We start from the raw sequence: 21,613 nt of genomic DNA, 5'->3' as shown, positions 1-21,613 counted from the left end.
CGCGTTAAGTAGGCGTGTCTCGCGAAGAAATCTGGCCAATAGAGTGCGGTAACAAAATATCCGTATTGGCTATTAGGAGGCCCCGCCCGCGCGGGGTTGGGGGGGCGAAGTGTGAGTTGTAAAACAGCGTAAGTGCTTATACAGTGGGGTGGTTGTTAGGTCGTTTTGTGGGCACGACGAGGGGCGAGGGGCGGGCGGGTGGCGGTTACGTCGTGTCGTGTCTGCGTCGGAGCGGCCGCGGCCAGACGCGAGCGAGCCGCCGCGACGAACGCCTGCGTCCGCACTGACCCCGACCGGGTTTTCCGCGATTTTCCGCAAAAACGGCTCCAACCCCAACAGACCGGTCTAATCAGAATTCTGCATTTGAATTTTTGCATTTTTCGCACAAGTGTTTTTTTTGGCAAACTTTTTTCAAATTTACAAAACCAGTGGTTGTAAACTAATAAACTTTCCAATAAGAATACTACCATTAACTTCAGTGTCACCTCATCACCACCTTCAAGATTCGCAATGCAAAAATAAGGCTTAGTCCACACGGAGCGGTCGAGCCGCGATGCAAGCAATGAGCGCCAGCCAGAGCGCTCCGCGGGCGCCGCAGCGGTCCCCATTCGCCATCCAAGAACTACTTGGCTTATCAGACAACAGAGAAAGCAGGGAGCGCTACTTCGAGAGGGACAATGATAGAGTTTTAAACCTTTCGGAGAGCCGGGACGGGCCGCGCACGGCGTACACGCCACAGTTCCAGCTGCCAGCGTCGATGGCCAGCCGAGTGGCGTACGCGGCGGCGTTCAACGCGCAGGCGGCCGTGGCGGCGGCGTTCCTGCCCGCGCCGCCGCTGCTGCACCCGCCGCCCGGTGAGTACATAGCCTTATTTGAAGGATTTATGATTTTAAATTAAAGCAATAAGATATTTTGTGTTGCGGAGGAATTTACGACGGACGAAGGATTTAGATCTGTGCAGTTGGCTTATAATAGGACTTAATTTTAGGTACTTAAGTATATTTTTATATGACGAAGATTGTGATTTTACAACATCCGTTGCATTCTCGCTTACAGTTCAAAATCACTGTTTGCTAGTTGCGGTTTTACTAAATCAAATTGATATTATGATCATTACAAAACTGCAACGAACTTAAGTATTTTATAAAAACCTGTCGTCGCTTCGCATCAAAAAACGCTCTGACTAATTAATCTTGAACGATGCTTGTAAAGCTGTCAATTTGCTGCCAACAAAACACGGGTATTAAATTTCAAAATAGGATAAAAACCTTTTCGAACACTCTTAACCCTTTGAATGGCACTCGATAAAGAAGCCCCTATTATCTTAACCCGTAAGCTGCTAATTAAAGACAAAACGCTAATCGTTCGCGCCGCAACAGACAATCGAAGCCTGCCGTCGGCAAAACTGGTTCAATAAAACACAAGGATCAAAGTTCAAGAGAAGCTGTTTAGGCATAACTTTGGGAACTTCTTATTATATTAGGAAACTTTTACAATACCTAATTTTATAGCAAGGAATTGATTTTAAATAAATTATACTTAGCCGATGGTTTTTACAAATATTTATGGACGTTTTTTTTCTATAACACATAGGATAAGAATTCAAATAAGTGGGTAATTTATTTTATGTGTTGAAAAGTAAAAGGAACAATACTGATTATTTTTGAGCGTCCAAAAAGTTGCCGTCGGCAAAAATATTACAAGTTTTTCTTGTTAGAATAATTATTTCTATTCTGGTGACACAAAATTTTGTAATTTTAGTAACGTGAAACATGCCAGTTTAAAATGAGTTTTACGGAAACACCCATGGTAGAGTAAAATTTGAAACAGTGAATTAAATCGAAATCAATGGCTAAGTTCTACAAACAACGAAAATATTTTTAGAGTAGTTAATAGATAGAAGAATTGGGAATAAGTACTCGTAATATTCAGTATAAATTTATGTAAGTAAATGTAGCTTTCTCACAGGCTTTGCTTCACATCGCATAAATATCATATCTAACACTCATTTCGCAAAACATACTCGTACTTAGATAGGCTCGTCACCTATTATAGCTTGAGTGAAAATTAGGACCTATACTAATGGATTTTGTAGATTTCTATAATTTTTATATTGGTAGATTTAAGTACAGCTGATGATAATATATATTACATGCAATGTACCTATGATTTGTTATACATATTATGTAAGTAAAGTTTTACTGAAGTTTTTTCTGCAAAGCTAAACTTTTTGAAATCTACATTTATAATGCAAAGCATTAATGTTTCAAGAGCACAATTTTATTGGCATACATTTACTCTATGAGACAGCGGTATTAAATCTTACACAAAGTAGAGGTAACATAAAACAATCTACAAAATTCACGAATTTATATTTAAAAACTTTTCATATCAGAATACGTGAAATGACGATAGTGTAAAAAAACTTAAGCATATATATCTCAATTAGGTAGGTACGTAACCCACAGATACTGTACACTACTGATGGATGTCCATCATATGTAGGCCTATCATAGACTTGTGCCCGTTTCACAATTGAGAACATCAAGTTAATCCGCGATTACCTAAGTATGACATGAAGATTGGCTGGTTTATCATTGAGGAGGACTTTAGCATACTTACGATCTAGATAGATAGATACAGTACTATTTATGTGTACACCAAAAAGAATAATAAAATTAACAAGTTGTAACTTAATAAGGGTATAAAAGACGGTGTTATTACTTAAACGCATCTCTGCCAGACAACATTTGGACGGACTAAGATATTGGGATTGGGTATAAACGGTCTTCAACTCAAATAAGGAACGAAGCATCAGTCATCATCATCAAACACGATCGAACCTCAACTGCGGCAAACAAGCCAAAATGGCGGACAATAATATAATATTAATTAGCACAACCCACTGTGCTGATCTTTTGTCTGAGGGCCCTTTGTGCCACCAGCTGCCGCCAGCCGAGTCAGGGTCTGACGAACTCTGATGTGCTAATTTCAGATTACGATTATTCGGAAAAAATACAGAAATAATAGTATGTAAGTATAATAATTAATTAATCTTAATGGCATAATGTTATTATTAAATTATGTTGTGAAGTTTTTAGAAAATGCTGTTGGTTCTCCATGAAAATGTTAAAATAAATAAATAAATATTTCCACGACAGCTAATTCGTTACTGCTGCGTTGTTTCATAAGTCTAAAAGTGATAACTTTATGAAAATAATGGTTGAAGTTGTTTATTTCAGCGCTAACATCGTATTTTATTTTATTGTGACTATTTTTTAGACCAAAATTATAATGCTTCTTACACAATTATCGTTAAAATAGAACTGTGTATAAGTTTTATATTAATTTGAATATCAATTAAAACCAACACTTCACAGTCCTTAAAACAAACACTTCATAGAGCCTTTGTCTACATAAAAAATACTACTCCTGATCAGTTCTTATCTTAATCTAAAAGACAATCAAAACACTTCGAGCCTTATTCGTGAACAAATTAAGCCATCACTAAAACTATACAAGGCCTGGTGTAAACGCACACCTACCAAGAATCATGTCTTTGTGCAAGGATAATGATGATGAATGAATGGGTATTTTTTATGTCGTTTGTTCTTAGATTAACAATACGAACAAAATGGAGTGTCAGTGCAAAAGAAACGTCTCGAAAAATAAAGCCCCACTTATACAAGTGAGCTCTTATTTTGAATTAGTTCGGTGAGAAGATTTGTGACAGTGTTCATTGGTACAATGGTTGTCATTAGGTTGACATTGTGACAGTAAACAAAATGCGAACAGTTCTTTGCTTTGTTTTTGTAGGTATGTGACATAACATCTTGTTCGTATATTATTAATCTAAGCGTTTGTTAGTAGATTTGAGCTAAGGTTACCTGTGGTTTTTATTTGAGAGGAATCATGTATGATTCTAGTGCGAATGTGAAGAATAAATAAAGTACTTGATGTATTTATTAACTTTTGCGGTAAAATAATGTTGTAGCCATATTAAAAAACGGATTATTACTTTTGAAGCGAATAACCAATGATATTCTAATATAAAATTGGGCACCATAGGTCTACTAAACACTCGCAAAAAACAATAAACAGTGCCAATCTAAAGCAAAAAAGAAACTAACATTATTTATCCCTCAAGCTACTTATACTTTCAGAGGTGTGATTTTCCTGAAAAGAGAAATAAAAATTGTTATTTTTATTCCAGGGGAAAATTGAAAATTTAAAAAATAATAAGTCCATCAGCCTATTGGTGCCAAACCCCTTAGGCAACAATGTACCTACTATATCCCACCTTTTAAAAAAAAAAAAAAATATTTGCCCCCGTAACAAACACATGCCTCTAACAATTCTCCCAAAATTTCCGAAGCCAACTCAGCAGACTTAACCCTAAAACAATATGGGTCAGAGCATGCAGGTCATATCGACCAGCCGCGAGCGTTGTAACAAATTAGACAAACGCATTACAGGGTTATCAGCGTACCGACGGATCCCTAATTAGGGTTATGTCGTACTTGAAGCTAATATTTGCAGCTGTTGTTTTTGGTGTTAAGAAGGTAAAAGGGACAAAATGAAAATTGGATCAGCCGTTTGGCGGCTATACTACCACAGACACGTTAAACTTATAACATCCCTCTTTTTACATGGGTTATTAAAAATAATTTTATTCCACTGAAAATAAGATTGCACCCGGTATATCTATCTATTTATCAGTTTGTTATCGTGATATTGTGCAGTATTAGAACAAACATATGTCATATATTTATCGATACCTTTCGAACTCTGATCATAACGATTTCTCGCAGCGTGAATGCCCACCAATACACCTAGATTCTCCGACCGACAACAACGGAGACTTATAAGACAAATAAAAATACCGGTGCGAATATTTTATAGCTTCCAATATACGATTACCCTTCCCCGAAAGGGTTGCGTCGCAGTTATTGGTTCGCATAACTCTAACACACACACACACACACACACACACACACACACTTGTTTATTGTATGTGTAGGTTTATACCCTGTGTGTGTGTATATGGAGTGATGTGTGGGTGTTTGTGTTTAACCCTTCCAAGTGAAACCAGTTCGTTGGTGTAAAGTTGTGGGCTAAAGGGTTGGAGATTAGCGGATTTTATTTTAATAGAATGTGGTGTTTAATTCACTTAGGTATACAGCAGAAAATTGTAGTGTATTTCTTTAAATATAGAGGTACCTAGCTTATAGAGGTATTATTCTATTCTGTAATCGAGGCGTAAGTCACAAGTCTATGTAGCTATTCTATTTTAATTGATATTTACTATCTAAGAGACAGTTTAATTGAAGTAAAATTTTAAGCTTTTTCTTACTCACAGATTATTATTACATTTTTTTGCAGGTTTGTACACAAATTATTTTTTGTTATATTCAGTTTCCTTAATTAGAAATCAGTAACAACATCAAATTTTACAAAAAAAAATATTACCATATTTCATCAAACCAACAACAACCTGTTTTGAAGTACTTTCTTCCCAAGGTATTTTTGCCTCAAGCCTATGCCTTTAGCCGCGTCTGAGGCTCCAACACACATCTTGCGGCGCGCGAGGTGTGAAGCGGAGCCCTAGGGCTTCGGTCTCGGCCTCGGTAACTGCCAATTTGTTGTTCTCATATGCAAGTGTGAAAACAAGGGGTTTTCATTTGGAGCCGTGAGTGAGGGATGGCTTTGTTTTGGGTTTTAAGATGTATTTTTAGTTACTTTTTTTTATTTTTGCTTTTATTTAAATTGTGTACAATGGTGTGCTTTTTGACGACAGTAATCATCAAATAATTGGGTGGGAATTCAAATTAAAAAGCTCTAAAGTATTATAGTAAGTAAAATAGTTTAACAAAAACACATCCTATTGTGTTTTATATGTGGATAAAATGCATCATTGACATAATAATATTTCTTACTTAACGCTTATGATGATAATATCTGCTTCAAAGATATTGAATATCATAACAAGCATAAACTAGGAACATTTGAATCTTATGAAGTTGCACATGGTGCGGCTAATTTCAGTATAATAATTTGCTATATCTTCAGGACTTGTATGGCATCTCACTATTCATAATTCCAGCCAATTTTTCTCACTTCACAACACTATAGCTAAAGCTGTATGCACACTATGAGTATCCCTATTCTGATATATTTACGCTTCTCAAACTTGTCTACAATATAGAAATATATCTTTTTTGGATTGCTCTTGTAGATAAATGTAATATTTCCGTAGTAGATAGATGCATATTTAGCATGCCTATTCTATTCTATTCTATTCTCTTTGGGGGTGTAAGTACCTGCACCTGGCTCTCTCGAGTGGAACCTTTGTGCATATCCCCAGGGTCTAAACTGCCTTCCTAAGCTTGCACCATTTCCCAACACGCTGGTCCACTGCGGGTTGGTGGGTTCACATATCTAGATGTGCTAAATCTAGATATGCAGGTTTCCTCACGATGTTTTCCTTCACCGTAAGAGCGATGGTATACATTGTACTGAAGTTAAAAGAACTCATTGGTACATGTCAGCGCCGGGATTCGAACCCGCATCTCTTGCGTGAGAAGCGGGCGCTTACCCGACTGAGCTACCACCGCTCTATGCCTATTAACAACGTTTTGTATCTTATTATGTCAAAGATTTATTAGCACCTCAAACACACAAGTAAAAACAGCTGTTACTAGCAAATAATCTTTAAAAAGTCGCATTACCATCGCAGTAGAGAAAACAGAATCACACCCCCAGGCAATAGTTAGGGCTCCTCCACAGTAGGGTTTGAAGTGCGTCCGGTCCGACACCTCCACACAAAGCTACAGCGAGACAGCGCGCGCCGCACGCGTGTGCACGTAGCTTTACTAATTACGCACGACCTTTTTTATTCTTTTTCCGAATTCAAAATTTCGAACGCGCCTGCCAGCGTCTTCGCAATGTCTTGTTGCACTGCTTCAAATTTATCTTGACACTAGAGACAGAAGTTAAATTTGGTCCGGTGATAGTTGGCATAAATATGTGCAATTTTTTTCATTATTTATCTATAGGATCATTTACTGTACTTAATAAATAACTGCACTAAGATTCCAATTTCAATCTGTTGGTTGACATCCCTAGAAGGTAGTTATTAAAACGTAATTCGACGTAGGAAGGAACAGAGAAGCTTAAATCAATATAGATACAAGTTTAGTTTACAATATTTGAACTACGTCAATGAAGATGTTTGTTTCGGAGAGCGCACATGCATTTGTCGTATAGCTGTAGAGAAAAAAACGCCACAATTAAAAACCACCTTTTTCATCTAAGCCTTAAAACTGAAATTTGCACGTGAAAGTAGAACGTGCAGCTAGTAGTACTAATTAGCCTGAATGTTACATTCCATGCCATCTTAATTTTAACTCTATTTTATTTTTGGAACAGTTGCTTTTCGTCTGGAATGTTTATTTTGCCTTTAATAGAGACCTCTCGACCTCGGGTGAGATTACCCGTGGGATATTTTATTCAAAATAAGAGAAAAAACAGTAAATTTAGTTTGGGAATTAACTAATAATATAATATATGAGTGTAGCACAGGACCGTGGGACTTGGCATAATATGGAGGAGGCCTATATTCTGCAGTGGGTTGACATAGGCTGATGATGATGATAATATTATGATTGAATTTAATTGGACACGATTTTTGGACCAAATTCATTTTTCCAATGAAAATTTGTACTAAAGTAAAGCGTTGAATCTCTACATAAATAATGAAATATCGATACAAAATATTTATTACTTTTATCCTTTATCTTAAACTTATTTAGTGATCTGAAGTAGTATTTTATAATTAACTACAGTCTTAAACCATCCTATCCTATATAAGCACTTAGATTTTTTATTAAAAGAATAAGCATTTTTGGCAAGTAACATTGACTTGATAAATAACCTACTTTCAGCCAAAATATCTCCTATCCCCGTCTCCTTTACTCCCACCAAAAGCCTTATAGCTCCGTCCTTTTTCAGCAAAATGCAAATTGCCGATTATAGTCCAACCATTTTACTACAGCACAAGCTCAGGCTAAAATAGACTTTGTGGTATGCAATATAAGAGTTTCTTGTGCGTAAGAATAAGTAGGTAATACTGTATGATAATACTTTTCCCGTCTGAATATAAATTGGGGCCTTATTTCCGATGACTTATTTAAGTGTGCGTTATATGATCTTATTATGGAGATTTTATTAACGGCATAAAGCAATTTTCTATGTTATGGGCGTTTTTTGGGTTCCACCATTTTATATTTGGCTGCTTTATAAGAGGTACTACACTGAAAAAAATTAACAGCTATAAATAAACAAGCCGCTGCTATTTACAACCGAGTAACTTGCTTCGGAGGGAGCCTGCAAAGTTTGTTGCTAAAATTATACAAGTCAACTTTGTTAACGTATGTTGGTAATGTTAACCCAGTAAGTTGCTCAAAAATACGTATACAAGATTGGTTTCTTCTAATCTATTCTCTTAGTAAACTTAACAAACCTATTTTCTATAGTAAATCGAGTTACTTTGTTAAAAATACTCAAGCTTCTTAGTATTACAAATCAATTCAATCTGTAACTGCAACAACTAACTTGGTTGAAGAAATGAACACAACTGTCGCCACAACCAACGGGCTTTGTTGTGTTTAGCAAAGTAATTTAGTAGGCTCAAATATGTCGCTTCGTAAAACTAGACAAGAAGCTTGATAATGATAATCAATTTATTGGGTAGGGACAGCTAATCTACTTGGTTATTTCTACTCAATTCATATTGGTATACGTAGCCAAGTTACTGGGTACTTCCAATCTAATACACTATGTTCTTTCTAGTCAATTAAGATTGGTATATTTAGCCAAGTTACTTTGTATTCTTAGGCGGGTTTACTGGGTAACCATAGCTAAAATACTTTGTTGCAAGTACCATTTTAAACGACACATATCTATTATGCTATATATTTTCAGTATAAGCTGAACTATGACTTTACGTAAAGCCATTATACAAGGTCAGCTCATACTGAAAATATGTAGTTAGATATGTGGTCGTTTAAAATGGTACTTGCAACAAAGTATTTTAGCTATGGTTTCCCAGTAAACCCGCCTAAGAAAAAAAATGAAAGAAAATTATGTACATACGAAATTAGCTTTATTCAGTACACCATACAGTCATTTCAGGTAACAAACTACTCTGTTATAAGAATTAATCTTAAAACTAGTACACAATATCAAGAAACTGTGTTTGTTAATACATTGTTTACATAAAAAAACAAATGACAGTTATTGTAATGTTAGCAAGTTACTTTACATAAATTTATACTTTTAGTTGATTAGCCAGAACATAAGATAATAAATATAGAATAAGCTAAGATAATAGGTATGTAATGACCTAACTTTTATACAACCCAATAATACCGTCATATAAACTTTTAAATAGATCTAAATCAAACATAATTCACATTAATCATCGGGAAAATGATCATAAATGCTACACTCTAAACAGTTTTTACACCAAAAAAAATTAAAGTGCAATAAATTCTTTACATATTGTTCGTTTTCTATTATAAAATGTTCTGGTTGAGCTTCATTACAAACCGTCAAAATCACACCCAAAACACTTACTAGACAAAATAAAATGTGTCTTAACCCAAGGCCATTTTAAGTATTTCAGTAATTGGAAATGATTTTTAGTTAAAAAATTGTCAATATCTATGATCATCGATATCTTTGATGCGTAGGTCATATCAGGAATATATCGTACCTAATGTAATTTACACATTAAAGTAATATTAGACAATATTTTGCTTCATGAGAAGTAACTTAAGAATACAATTTAAACATCCATGCATCAATGGATTCACCGACAATAATTATAAAAGGTGACAGTGAGCCCATATTATAGAAATTTTGTTAGCTTACTTGTTACCATAGTACAGATATCGGAGTAACTTCTGACATGAAGAATAATACTGGCCGTGGTCTCTGCTTTTGAAGGACGTCAAATCTTTTTTGCTGCGTTCTTCAGCCTTAAGGGTGGTGGACGGTGGTATGAACAGCAAACATGCTATGTTTGATGTCTCCTCTGAACCTGAAATATAGATTATTAGCTATTATTTAGTTTATACCCCTTGTATATTGGTTATCACATAGGTATCATTTAAACTATAGATACTGCCTATGATGCTTAACAAAATTCCGTAAAAAACATAGGTAAGAATGAGAAAACATAGGTATTAGAATTTTTATACGAGTCGGGTAGGGTAGGGGTAGAATAGATAGACGTATTCAAAAGTACTTAAACTAAAGCAGACAAAAAATAAAAATAAACTGAACTCACCAGGACATATCCTTTCGGTTTTTAAGAGCAGCATATTCATTGAAGTATTGAGCTGTGGATAACTCTTTTGAAGCAATTATCCTTGTCTCTGTGGTCTCTTCACACCTTTGTTCTACAGCTGTCCAAGGCCTAAGCGTAATTGTGAAGCCTTAACAGTTTGTCTTCTTCATCTTTCTTATTAGTCCGTCTGGTAAACGAAAGCTTGGAGATAGAGGTGAAGACCTCCGCCTCGGGAGGAGCTTCAACAGACACCTCCGTCACGCGACTATGATTTGGGAGAAATGGCCGAAATCTCAGGCTATGTAGCCGATTCCTTGTTTATTTTTTATCAAGTTACTCGGATATAAATAGTATTCGCCCACTCAATTGTTAATTAATGAGCTGTGCTTATTTACCAATATATAGGTGGCACGGTTACATGCATCATAGTGAGTTATTTAATTTTAACTACGTTGATGTCTAAAATTAAATAAATTACTTCTTATCATTAAATAATAATGTAAGCTTGTCTATTTTTAACCAAACTCGTAACTGAAAATTTTAGCCAACTATGATTATATCCAAAATTAAATAACTTACTTATTATGAAACAATAATGTAAGCTTGTCTATTTTTAACCAAGCTCGGTGTAAACTATAGCCAACTATGATTATGACTAAAATTAAATAACTTACTTACTATGTAATAAATATGTAACTTGTTTAGTTTCAACCGAATATGGTTTTGGTAATTTTTAGTCGAGTTGGTAATTTAGAAATAGACGAGTACTTTGTTAATAATAGCCAAGAATATTTAGCAATACTTGCTTGTACAATATTAGCTAAGCTTAATTGCATAATTTAAATATGTCTTGATTGAATGCAGCTGAATAATTTTTTACCAAGCTAAATTGGTACTTTGCTAAAAATTATTTTTTTCAGTGTATTAGGGAATCTACTATTAGCCACCCTAGGCTAAAAATCAGATGGACTGCACCACAACAACAAGTAAGTATACAGGGTGTTGCAAGAAGGGTATTCTAAGCGTAAAGAACCTCGTGTGCAGCATGTAAATATATATATTTATAAGCTCGGAAATTAAATCAGAATGTCAAAATTCGCGAAAAAAAAGTCACATGACCAACAATTTTCTATGAAAAAGTATTTTTTTTTCGCGAATTTGAACATCCTGTATTCATAATCATAATCATTTATTCATTGCAACTATGTTGGTGTTACACTGTTCTTAAATCTATGTACATATAAGTATCCTTAACATAGCTCCCTGCAGGGCATAGCAACATTTTCTTAAAAGTTGCTATGCCCACTAACATTTTTATGCCACTAACATTTTTTATGTTGCTATGACTGCCTGCAGTTGATATCATGACTGCACGAAGTCGAACGTATAACTGCATACAGTTGAATATACCAACTACACGGTCGCTGCGATGCAGTCTGTCTGTGGTCAGCCTAACCTTAGAACCGCTGTATAGTATCATACATGTGTACGAAAGTATACTAATGTCTACTACGATACATGGCCTCCAGACTCACAAGGGGGGGTGAAGTGGGCCGAAAAGTGGGGGTGACTCCGGATTAGCATTTAGGCCTGTTTTGTGTTTTTCACCGGAAATGGGTCTGTAGGTAGGTACTTATTTTATGTATAAGTACATTATTTATATGTAGGTACTAAATTCACCCGCTGGTAGAGTTTTCGGAGGTTTTCTTTTGTCTGTGAAGTGGTTGGTCCTAATATTTTAAAGTGGAGATAATTGTTTTGCTTACCGTACTTCGCGTCTCGAGATTCGGGTGGTTTTATTGTGGAAAGAAAATAAGAATTCTCTAAAAATGCTGTTTTGAAATTCAGAAGCCATTTTCTGTCTAAAATTTTATCTTAATTAGCATTAGCCATTGTTGATTCCTCCTCTGTCCTGATCCAGCCTATTAAAACTGACAGACTACATGTTAACCATTAATGAACTGACTATAGTACTTACCTACCAATATAAGGTTAATAATTAAAATCGTTTTCAATCAATACAATACAATACACTTTATTCGCACCAAGAACAAAAATTACAAAAAAAAAAACAGTACAAAAAGGCAGCCTTATTGCTTATAGACATCTCTACCAGACAACCATTGAAGAGAGTGTGTATCAACCTATCAATCTGATTCTTTCTTACTAATAAAATAACTTATTTTACCTTTTAGAAGAGACACTTCACAAATAACAGTTTCTCACGTAATAGCAAATAAATAAACGCACATTTTCCTCGACAAATTATCCCTACACTAAGAAACGAATGGTGAACGATAAAATAGCAGAACGGGGCTCTCATTAAGAGCGGAATTGCCCCACTCCCGTCTTATTAAGAAGTAGCGACTTTATATAGAGAGAGCTCAAATGAAGCGATTTGCCGTTAGGACTGAGACTTACTAGAGGTGAATAATTAAGTAATTAATATAAGTAATTATGTGAAGGATAAAATTGTGAAACCTGCAAATGTAGACATGTGAACCCACCAACTCGCAGTGGACCAGTGATTTAGGGACTTACCCCACATAGAATAGGACAAAATACGTAGGCAATGTTGTAATTTTTTAAAGATACAACATTAAATAGTTTAACTGAACATAATAGATGAGGAACTGTTGCTGCTCCTTGGAAAAGGCTTCCTCTATCAGTGAGAGGTTAGGAATACCAAAGTATTTACAAACACGAACTTTTTATGAGAAAAAATCTCCACTAAAATTTAATAAGAAAGACAGACACAAAAAATAACCTAAAAAGTTGAGTTGACAGCCCTAAGTGTGTCTCTTATAGGTCACGTAGCGAGTAGGGTTGGCAAAAAAATTAATTAACAATGAAGGCGTGAGCCCGAGGCGCTTCCGCCCTCTGCTGCTGACGGTACCTTTGTCCAAAAAGTATCTTCGTTTAGCACAAAGCTTTTTACCCAAATTGGAACAGTTTTTAAGTCATATGAAGCTTAAAAAGACTTTTGGAACGTTAAGCTGCGATTTGTATAGCTATTTAAGTGCTTCGTTATTTTTTCTTTATAAACGACTGAAAAATATCAAGGTAGGTTTATACTTACTCATTTTTGTGGCGCTCGTAGGGATAGACACTGGATATTTACTGTCTGATTATGAGAATGATGAAAATAATTTGGAACAAAATTTATTGCTGTAAATCTATGTAACCTTTACCTTATTTAAGCCCATGGGCTGTAAAAAACAGCAATTTTATCTTGCTGAGTTGCTGCACGCATTCGCTAAGTTATCAAAAATATTAATTTTGATGCCATAAATTATAAGTTTCTTAACTAACTGTGATGGCTAATTCTTCAACAAGGGTGTATTGTATTAGTTGGGACATTCTCCACCTAAATGAAGTAATAAAATGCGCTTCTATTAACTCGTTGCATACCTGCCGGCTGCCGGCGGGGCTTCTGCTATGTAACTAATTAAAGTAATTAACTTTAATTGTTTTCTCTCTACCGACTTACTTTATTAGAAAAAGTGTCATTTTAACCACAGAAATAAAATAAGGCTGGATGAAGGAGGCCTAGGGCAGAGCGTTGTGGTGTTTGGGACAGGCCTATGTCCAGCAGTAACCACTAGGGACTGATGAAGATGTAAGTATAGAATATCATTTATTCAAAGTAAAATTTCATAATTATTTATTCGTTGATTATCAGGATTACGATTCTACCACCATTTCACAAACGCTCAGACACTGCGAAGAAAAAATTACGAAAGAAACTCCTCGAGCATCTTTTCAACGTTGATGATGATATAATCAAATCAAATCAAATCAAATATTTTATTGCCATCAAGTGTACATTAATGATCTGTCGGTCGATAATTATAGTCGGATAAAAACTGAAATCCTAAACATCATTTCACAGTTCCACACGCCGAGCTGCGAGGTCCATCTAAACCCACCCCCCTACAAAAGGGGGGCTACCCGCGACGGCAGAAAACGATAAAAAACCAAATTCGCATTCACATCGCTTTGACGCGATCGTAAACAAGCAAACGTGAGAGGACGCGGGCACAGCGCCGGCACAGTGCAGCTGAACAGTGGCGACGATCTGTTGCTAGAGTGTGGATTTTGATAGTTAACATAACAATTACAATCCTCTTTATTTGCACCAAAAACAGAAACAATACAAAATAAGAACAGTATAAAAAGACGGCTTTATTGCTTATAGCAATCTCTACGAGACAACATTAACGAAGAAGTTTTTAAATAACAAACACAAAATAGGTAGGTATATAATTTATATTCTTCAATACAGGAAACATAATCAATTAGGAATACCTACAGGCTGCGTAAAATATCAAGAAATGTTATGGTTAAATTTGAAGTGACTGACAAAGAAGACCTGGGAGCTTAGCTTGACTTCATGTTAATTAATGTAATTGTGTACTGTGTATGTATCGTTACTGCAGACATTATACTCTGTGCTATAGATACGGTGATGTCTTGTAGTCAGTCTGTCTATGTGTGTAGGCATGAGATGTGAACAAGATTAGATGGAAAACTAAGTTGGTGGGTCGCGGAACTTTTAGCTTTCCTAGGTATTCTATTTTGGGCGCGACCTTAAGCCTAGCTGACCAAGTTTTTATACAACATGTGAAACTAATGGCTTAAAAAATCTTAGTACACAATCATATTTATTTATCAAAACTAATATTTAACTCACGATATGACTATGTTACGAATGTTAAACAAAATCATCAGTCTCCAAAATGCAAAGACTTTTTCGAAAGCCCCATAACATTACCTATAGGTCCCCCGCCCCCCACAGTGACGGTGGGTCAAGTGCCCCACAGTGGGGCACTGTGTGGGGCACATGGAGTGGGGCACGTGGGTCCTCGCTTGCAATGCTAACTGCCAGCTATTAGGGCTGCACTACGGGACCTCGGGTGAGACCCGTAGGGATGGGACAAGGGGATTTTTATTTATTTATTTAAGTAAGTATTTATGATACAATACAATTCCAAATGATCAAAACTAGTAAATCGCCTATCGAATTACTATCGACAAAAAAAACTACATGAAGTCACCAATATTCGTGACAAATGAACTGGTCACACAGAGACCAATCGGTCCACAGTACACCCTACAAGCCGGGGTCACCAACTGGCAACACCACCGCCATGCACCGCATTCTCCGCTAATCCCTGAAGGGTCTGTTCCTCTAATTGAAATAACTTGCAGCATTAGAAGGTATTATACGAGGCCAGGGAGTTATGAGCTGTTGGCTGAGTGTCACTGTGTGTGAACTAAATAAAGTTATGATTTTGTTGGTTAAATAGATACCTAGGTACTAGAATTATTATTATAATATTATTATGTAATTAGGTCTCGTGAGATAACGATTTTCAAGGTTTTGAACCAATGATACCCAATCATGGCGCTGCATGTATTATAATAATAATTATTATAAAATGATTTATTGCACTTAAAATAAAAATGGTAAGTAGCTAGGTACATAGGCGAAATTGTACACATATTTTTTCAAATACAGTACCTATCAGATGTTGTAAAATTACAGCTAAAACTAAGGTTTTAAATTAACCATCGCCTAACCAAAGCCATAAACTCTGAGAGGTCTTCTTACAGTGGTCGCTGCATCCACGGTGTACAGGGGGTGGCGAATTCTTGTCGGATTACAAACTTTACCGAGACCCGTCACTCGAATTAATTAACCAGTGAATAGAGCGGAGTCAATAGGATATTAATATTGTCTCGTTATTGGATTGGATGCCTCTGTTGTTCGATGGTGAATTCTATGCGGTTTTTTGATAAATTTTAAAGTAGTAAACATTTACAGCATGTTTTTTTACAATAAAAAACTTTAATCCAAGATCATATTGATTGAACTTTTACCAAACGCGAAACGTATTTAAAATCGTATTTAAATCAAATTTTAAATACTCTTTGTACCGACAGACGTTTGACAGGCTACTCAATACCACCTTAGTGTAGCTTGCGCCAAAAAGTTAATCAATTTTTTTTTGTCTCTTGCTCTGACATTAAATACTGTTATCATGGATTTAATTTTTATTAACTTTTTGGTGCAAGCTACCCTTAATAAAATATTATATTGCAATAAATTCATAATTATGCACTTAAGTTGTTGAAGTGTTTTATGTAAAGCTTATTATTTTTATGGAATTTAATTCACATTGTTCGTCGAAGATCTCATAAATAAATCTCATCAAGTAGCACTAAAGGCCAGTACACACTGCGTGTAGAACCATGTCGCGAGCTCGAACGTGTTCTGAATTCAAATTTGACGTTTAAAACAAGATGGCGGCGTGACAACGCGAGCAGGGCGCCCCGAGTAGCGCTTAATGAATTATGACAAGAATTAATTACGTGTTTTATAACGTACAACGTTTTAACAAATCGCGTTGCCGGCTTGCTTTTGTCCAAATCTTTAATCGGAAATGTAGCATCAGCTGAATATAAATTAAGTGACGTCATTAGATGATATGAAAATAGCTCATTAACCGTTTAACATTTCAAAAACACTTGTCAAAGTCCAAATTAATTACAGCCGGTGTTACAGAGTCATTTAATATAAATTTGACAGGCGAATACTCAGTTTGATTTCTAAATTAATCAATGAACGTATTAGAAGACAAAAAACTTCATTATTCTACGATTACTCAGCTTATGCATTGTTGAAATCGGAATTTGATTTGACTGACGGATTTTGACAGGTCTCTTCGTTTGTGTTCGGATGTTTTCATGATGGACATAAGTACCTAAGTTGGGTCGTTTGCTGAATTAAACCAAATCTTTCGACAACTTTTCAATTAATTAATTGGGAGTTTTACTAAGAATGTCTGTTCTGTACAGTCTTTACACCCTGTGTACAGGTTGGATTTGAATTTAATTTTAATTATCAACAAAAAAAAACTTTAAGTACCCAGTTTTTGATGAATTGATGATTGTCAATTAATTGAAATGTTCTATGTTTAATTATGATTGAGTTCTGATCAATGAAACCTCTACAACATAATCCAGACCAACCTCTGCTTACAAACCATTAACGTCTAATCGTAGTAATCCAATACAACATAATTGGCTTAAGCTTTCAAGTTATCAACAGAAAAATGTAACAAAATATTGTCAACCTACGGAAGCTTGAAATTACCTTAAAACTCCAGTTGACACAATACTCTTGACGTATTAAGTGGCTCAATGAGGTTGACAATGGATGACAAAAAACCGAGTGGTCTATGGTTCCCCGTGAGTGTGTAATCCTCTTTATGCATTGTTTACTTGTAACCCGAGTCCGGCCTTTTTTTTCATCTCTTCTTTGAGAAGAAAATCTTTTAAATGCATAGAGGTTATTTGATACGGTGTTGCGCCTAATTTCGTTGTAATTCGATTGGGCGGAATGTATTGATTTTGGTGTACGTGTGTTTTTTAATAACAAATGGTTCAATCATTTTTGTTAGGCCTTACCTAGGATAACGTTAAAACGTTCATTAATTAACATTAGGTATCTAGTTATAATGTAGGTATATTGTATTGTAATATACCTATGATTAAATTGTAATGTCTGTCTATTTAGGTCTCGCCATTGTCCCTTCTTCCTTTCAATAATTTTCCGCCATCAGCCTGTCTTTATTTAATATGATTTGTTTCCGTTCTAAGTGCTTTTAAACTTTCGTCGAGTCATTGTACAAACGCAACAAGGAACGGACTAACAACTCCGACACCTTTCCACGTTTACATTCATAACACTCAACGGCCATTTCATCGTACAATAAAGAAATTACACGCACCAATTCATTTATTTATTTATCTTGCGATCCCACACATAATTGAGGAAGTGTTCAGAACGTGTCTCGCGCCTTTTGTGTAATTTCTACCTTTTTTCTTTTTTTTTTCTAAGCAAAGGATAAGCTGTCAGTCAGCCAGCGGTTTAAAAAAAATAACGGTTCGCGCGTTCGAATGTGCGCGTTTTGTAGAATAGAAGCTGGCTGAATGGAACCGTGTCTTGGTTTTGGTGCTATCGATTGTTTTTGTTCCATTGTCTATGGAATTGCGAAATTTGATTGTACTGCTGTGCTTGATTTTTTGACGGAGTGTTTCCAGCGACCAGTTTTTTTGAACTATTCTGTTTCGTTTTGGCATCAATAATACGTAATATTTGGTGAATTTTTTTACAAAATCTGGCACATACCTCTGCATATTTTAATTCAGAAATATTTCTCAATTAGGTACCTATACTAAAACATCGTTTTACAAAACGAAGCTAAAACATGAACCATCGAGAAAAGGATAACCCCAAAGGAGACTAGAAGCACTCCAACCTCTTTTATTTAGAGGAATAAATCTTCCGTCCCGTAAGCAGTTTAAAATTAGAATTCCTTGGGGTTTTCAGTTAATTGCTGTAATTTAATCAAGGTATTTGTTGCAGGTTTCCCGCAAATAAAGTCTCCTTACAGTCCCACGTCGCAGCCGCATCTAACAGGTCAGTTACAAACATTTTATTCACTTAAGAATAATCTTAATAGTTTTAAGTATTTTTATAGATATTTTGATAAGTTTAATTATTTTTGCAGGTAAGTATTATTGTGTTTATGATAGACAGAGATGGTAACCTACTGAGCTATTACTACGTAAGGTAGAGAGAGGTTTTAGAGATTACATATATTTACTTTATCCTATATACTAAATATCAAGATATAGTAATAATATGGGACTTAAAACACAATCTTAAATTCTGTAACTAATCTGAAAATTACAGGACGGACTACTTCAGGACTACTTAAAGTAGCGCCTAATACATTAACTTGTGATTTAGGAAAGTAGCTTCAGGTGTAGGAGAGGGGGGTCTCCCCCCTCGCCCCGCTCCCTGCCCCGCGGAGGCCCGGCAGCCCTCCTTTGTCTCAGTAATGAATCCGCCAAACGTCACCGCGCAACCGTCCGAACCACCCAATACCATAGATCATAGGCGATACCCACCCTCTCTCCAATATATACTCTACCAACGAACACATAGAGTCCAATTCAAAGAATTTCACCTAAGTAGATAAGCCGTTTTAGACTGGAAAAATAAGGAATTTGCTTAGGACGTGAGGTTTAGAAAATTCCCTGTTAAATGCAAATTAAAGAGCTCGAGATAATAAAGACATAACGTCGCGAAGCTTAATAAATCCTCGATGGCTTCTTAACTTTCGCGACAGTGAAATACGGTTCGCGAAATGTTGGAATGGGAATGGAAATATACAGGCTGGGGTAATGTGTGTTTACCGACCCCTGGCTGTCTGTGAAAGGCGCTCGATAGAAAACAAACCACCTGACGGCGCCCCACACACGGCAGCCATTTGTAAAAATTGCCTTCGCCGCCATTTCTGCGCGCGAATTTCATATTTCGAACCCTGCAGGGTGGAACGCACCATAGATTTGACATTTCACCAACATGGCGCTCCAATTTTATTGTTTCTAAAACAATGCAATCCGCATCCGTGTACGGTGGCCTTTTAAATTTTCTTTGTTTCGCTTAGGCCGCCATTTTGATTTCAAAATAAGGGGCTGGTTTTTGCGTGATTAACCAAAAAGTCAATGACTCTACGTTGCTCGGGAGACCAATAGGGTATAACCAAATTGGCAATATAAAGTCTTTGGAATTGTGGCTCTATCTCGCTTTAGCTATAAAATCAGAGATTGGTACCGAATCTACATACACAAAATCGTTTTTCGATGCCAGAATAGATGCCACGTGTTTCAGTTGAGCATATTCAGACTATAAGTATTTTAGAAATTGGCTTCATAATTTTAGATATCAGTAATTAACTACTATCGCTCCGGACACCAACTGGCGTATTTGAACCTTTTTTTAACGTTTTAACAGTAACTTTAGTATTCAATTAATTGACTGATTGCGTGGCTATACCATCCATTCTTGCGCAAAACATCTGTTAAGTCATTTATAAATTATAAATTCATATAAAAAATATTTAAAATCATAATACCAAATAATGGTCTGTAAACTAATCTTCACTAATGCCCTATTGATGTCGATTCTGAAGGCAGAAATTCTAATTTTAACGCTGTCAAACTAAAAAAATTGCTAGCATAAAATGACATTTACGGAAACAATCATAGAGTCGAATTTTAAACAAAGAAATTAAGGTTTTGACAGCACTAAATTTAGGATTTCTGCCTTCATAATCGACATCACTGTCTTGTCAGTTCGCCGTTGAACCAAATGATTTCAGCGAAACCGAACACCTTGTAAAACAAGTAGCCAAAACCGCAGGCGTTAATATACTGCTTGTTATTCTAACGTGTCGCCACTCAAACGATGTTTCTGTGTCATTTGATACCGCGCACTTATGTATCAACACTATTACATCGCGTTCACGACCGAGGCTAGCGATTGTGGTGCTTAAGTCCTGGTTATTAAGAGTGAAAAGGATGTTAAATGAGGTGGAAAAAAAATGAATTTGTTGATGAGTGTGATGGGTAATTGAGAACCTTGTCGCTTGTGTCTTTGGCGCCTCTCGGTGGGTCATGTGACTAGCGAGGCGGATGCTGAAGAAACTGTTACAAAAACTTTACTGTTTTGTCACATTTAGCCAACAGAGATATTTGGATTAGGGACTCAATAAAATAAAGTATAAAGAAAAAGTATAAAGAAATTATAAAGTATGTTATTTATTATAAATTAACCTTTTCCACCAATGCATGTATATACCGAAAATTTAAAAAGCTTCACATCAGTCAGAAAATAATTTCTTAATGTATTTAAGTAGGGTATAGATAAAATCAACTTAAACATGATTCTCATGACTCTCCCGTTTACCCTTACCATAATAACATTAATAATAAATAAGTCGATAGAGCTATCAGTTTACCCTACAGACTGGAAAATTGCTCTAGTGAGACCAATCCCTAAAATAAACAACCCTCATACTCCTAAAGACCTAAGACCTATTTCTATTCTCCCATACTTATCAAAAATTTTAGAAAAAGTGGTACTCGACCAGGTAAAAGAATACGTGGAAATAAATCAGATCTTGCCTAGTCTCCAGTCTGGATTCAGAAAGGGTCACAGTACAACGACAGCGTTAGCAGATGTGACCGATAATATCCTAACGTCTCGTGATGCTAACAAAGGTACCATTCTCACTCTTCTTGATTACTCAAGAGCGTTTGACTCGATAAATATGGAACTTTTAATTTCAAAGCTATCATATTACGGTTTTCAGCCACAAACTCTGACCTGGTTCCGCAGCTACC

General features: G+C 35.9%; 1 protein-coding gene across 1 annotated transcript in view; it reads left to right on the top strand.

Annotated features, from left to right (window-relative positions):
• Nucleotides 1–292: 292 nt before the first annotated feature.
• The window catches only part of LOC105381814 (visual system homeobox 2), an 86,316-nt gene continuing 64,995 nt past the window's right edge, over nucleotides 293–21,613 (top strand). The window contains exons 1-2 of the mRNA XM_048627429.1: nucleotides 293–854; nucleotides 18,786–18,839. Of these exons, the coding sequence (XP_048483386.1) occupies nucleotides 554–854; nucleotides 18,786–18,839 (355 nt within the window). The 5' untranslated portion in view covers nucleotides 293–553. The remainder of the gene's footprint in view (nucleotides 855–18,785; nucleotides 18,840–21,613) is intronic.

Source organism: Plutella xylostella, chromosome 18, assembly GCF_932276165.1.
Source record: "Plutella xylostella chromosome 18, ilPluXylo3.1, whole genome shotgun sequence".
NCBI classification, from domain to species: Eukaryota; Metazoa; Arthropoda; class Insecta; order Lepidoptera; family Plutellidae; genus Plutella; species Plutella xylostella.
Note: the sequence above shows the minus strand (reverse complement) of the source record. Positions and strands in the feature narration are given on the sequence as shown.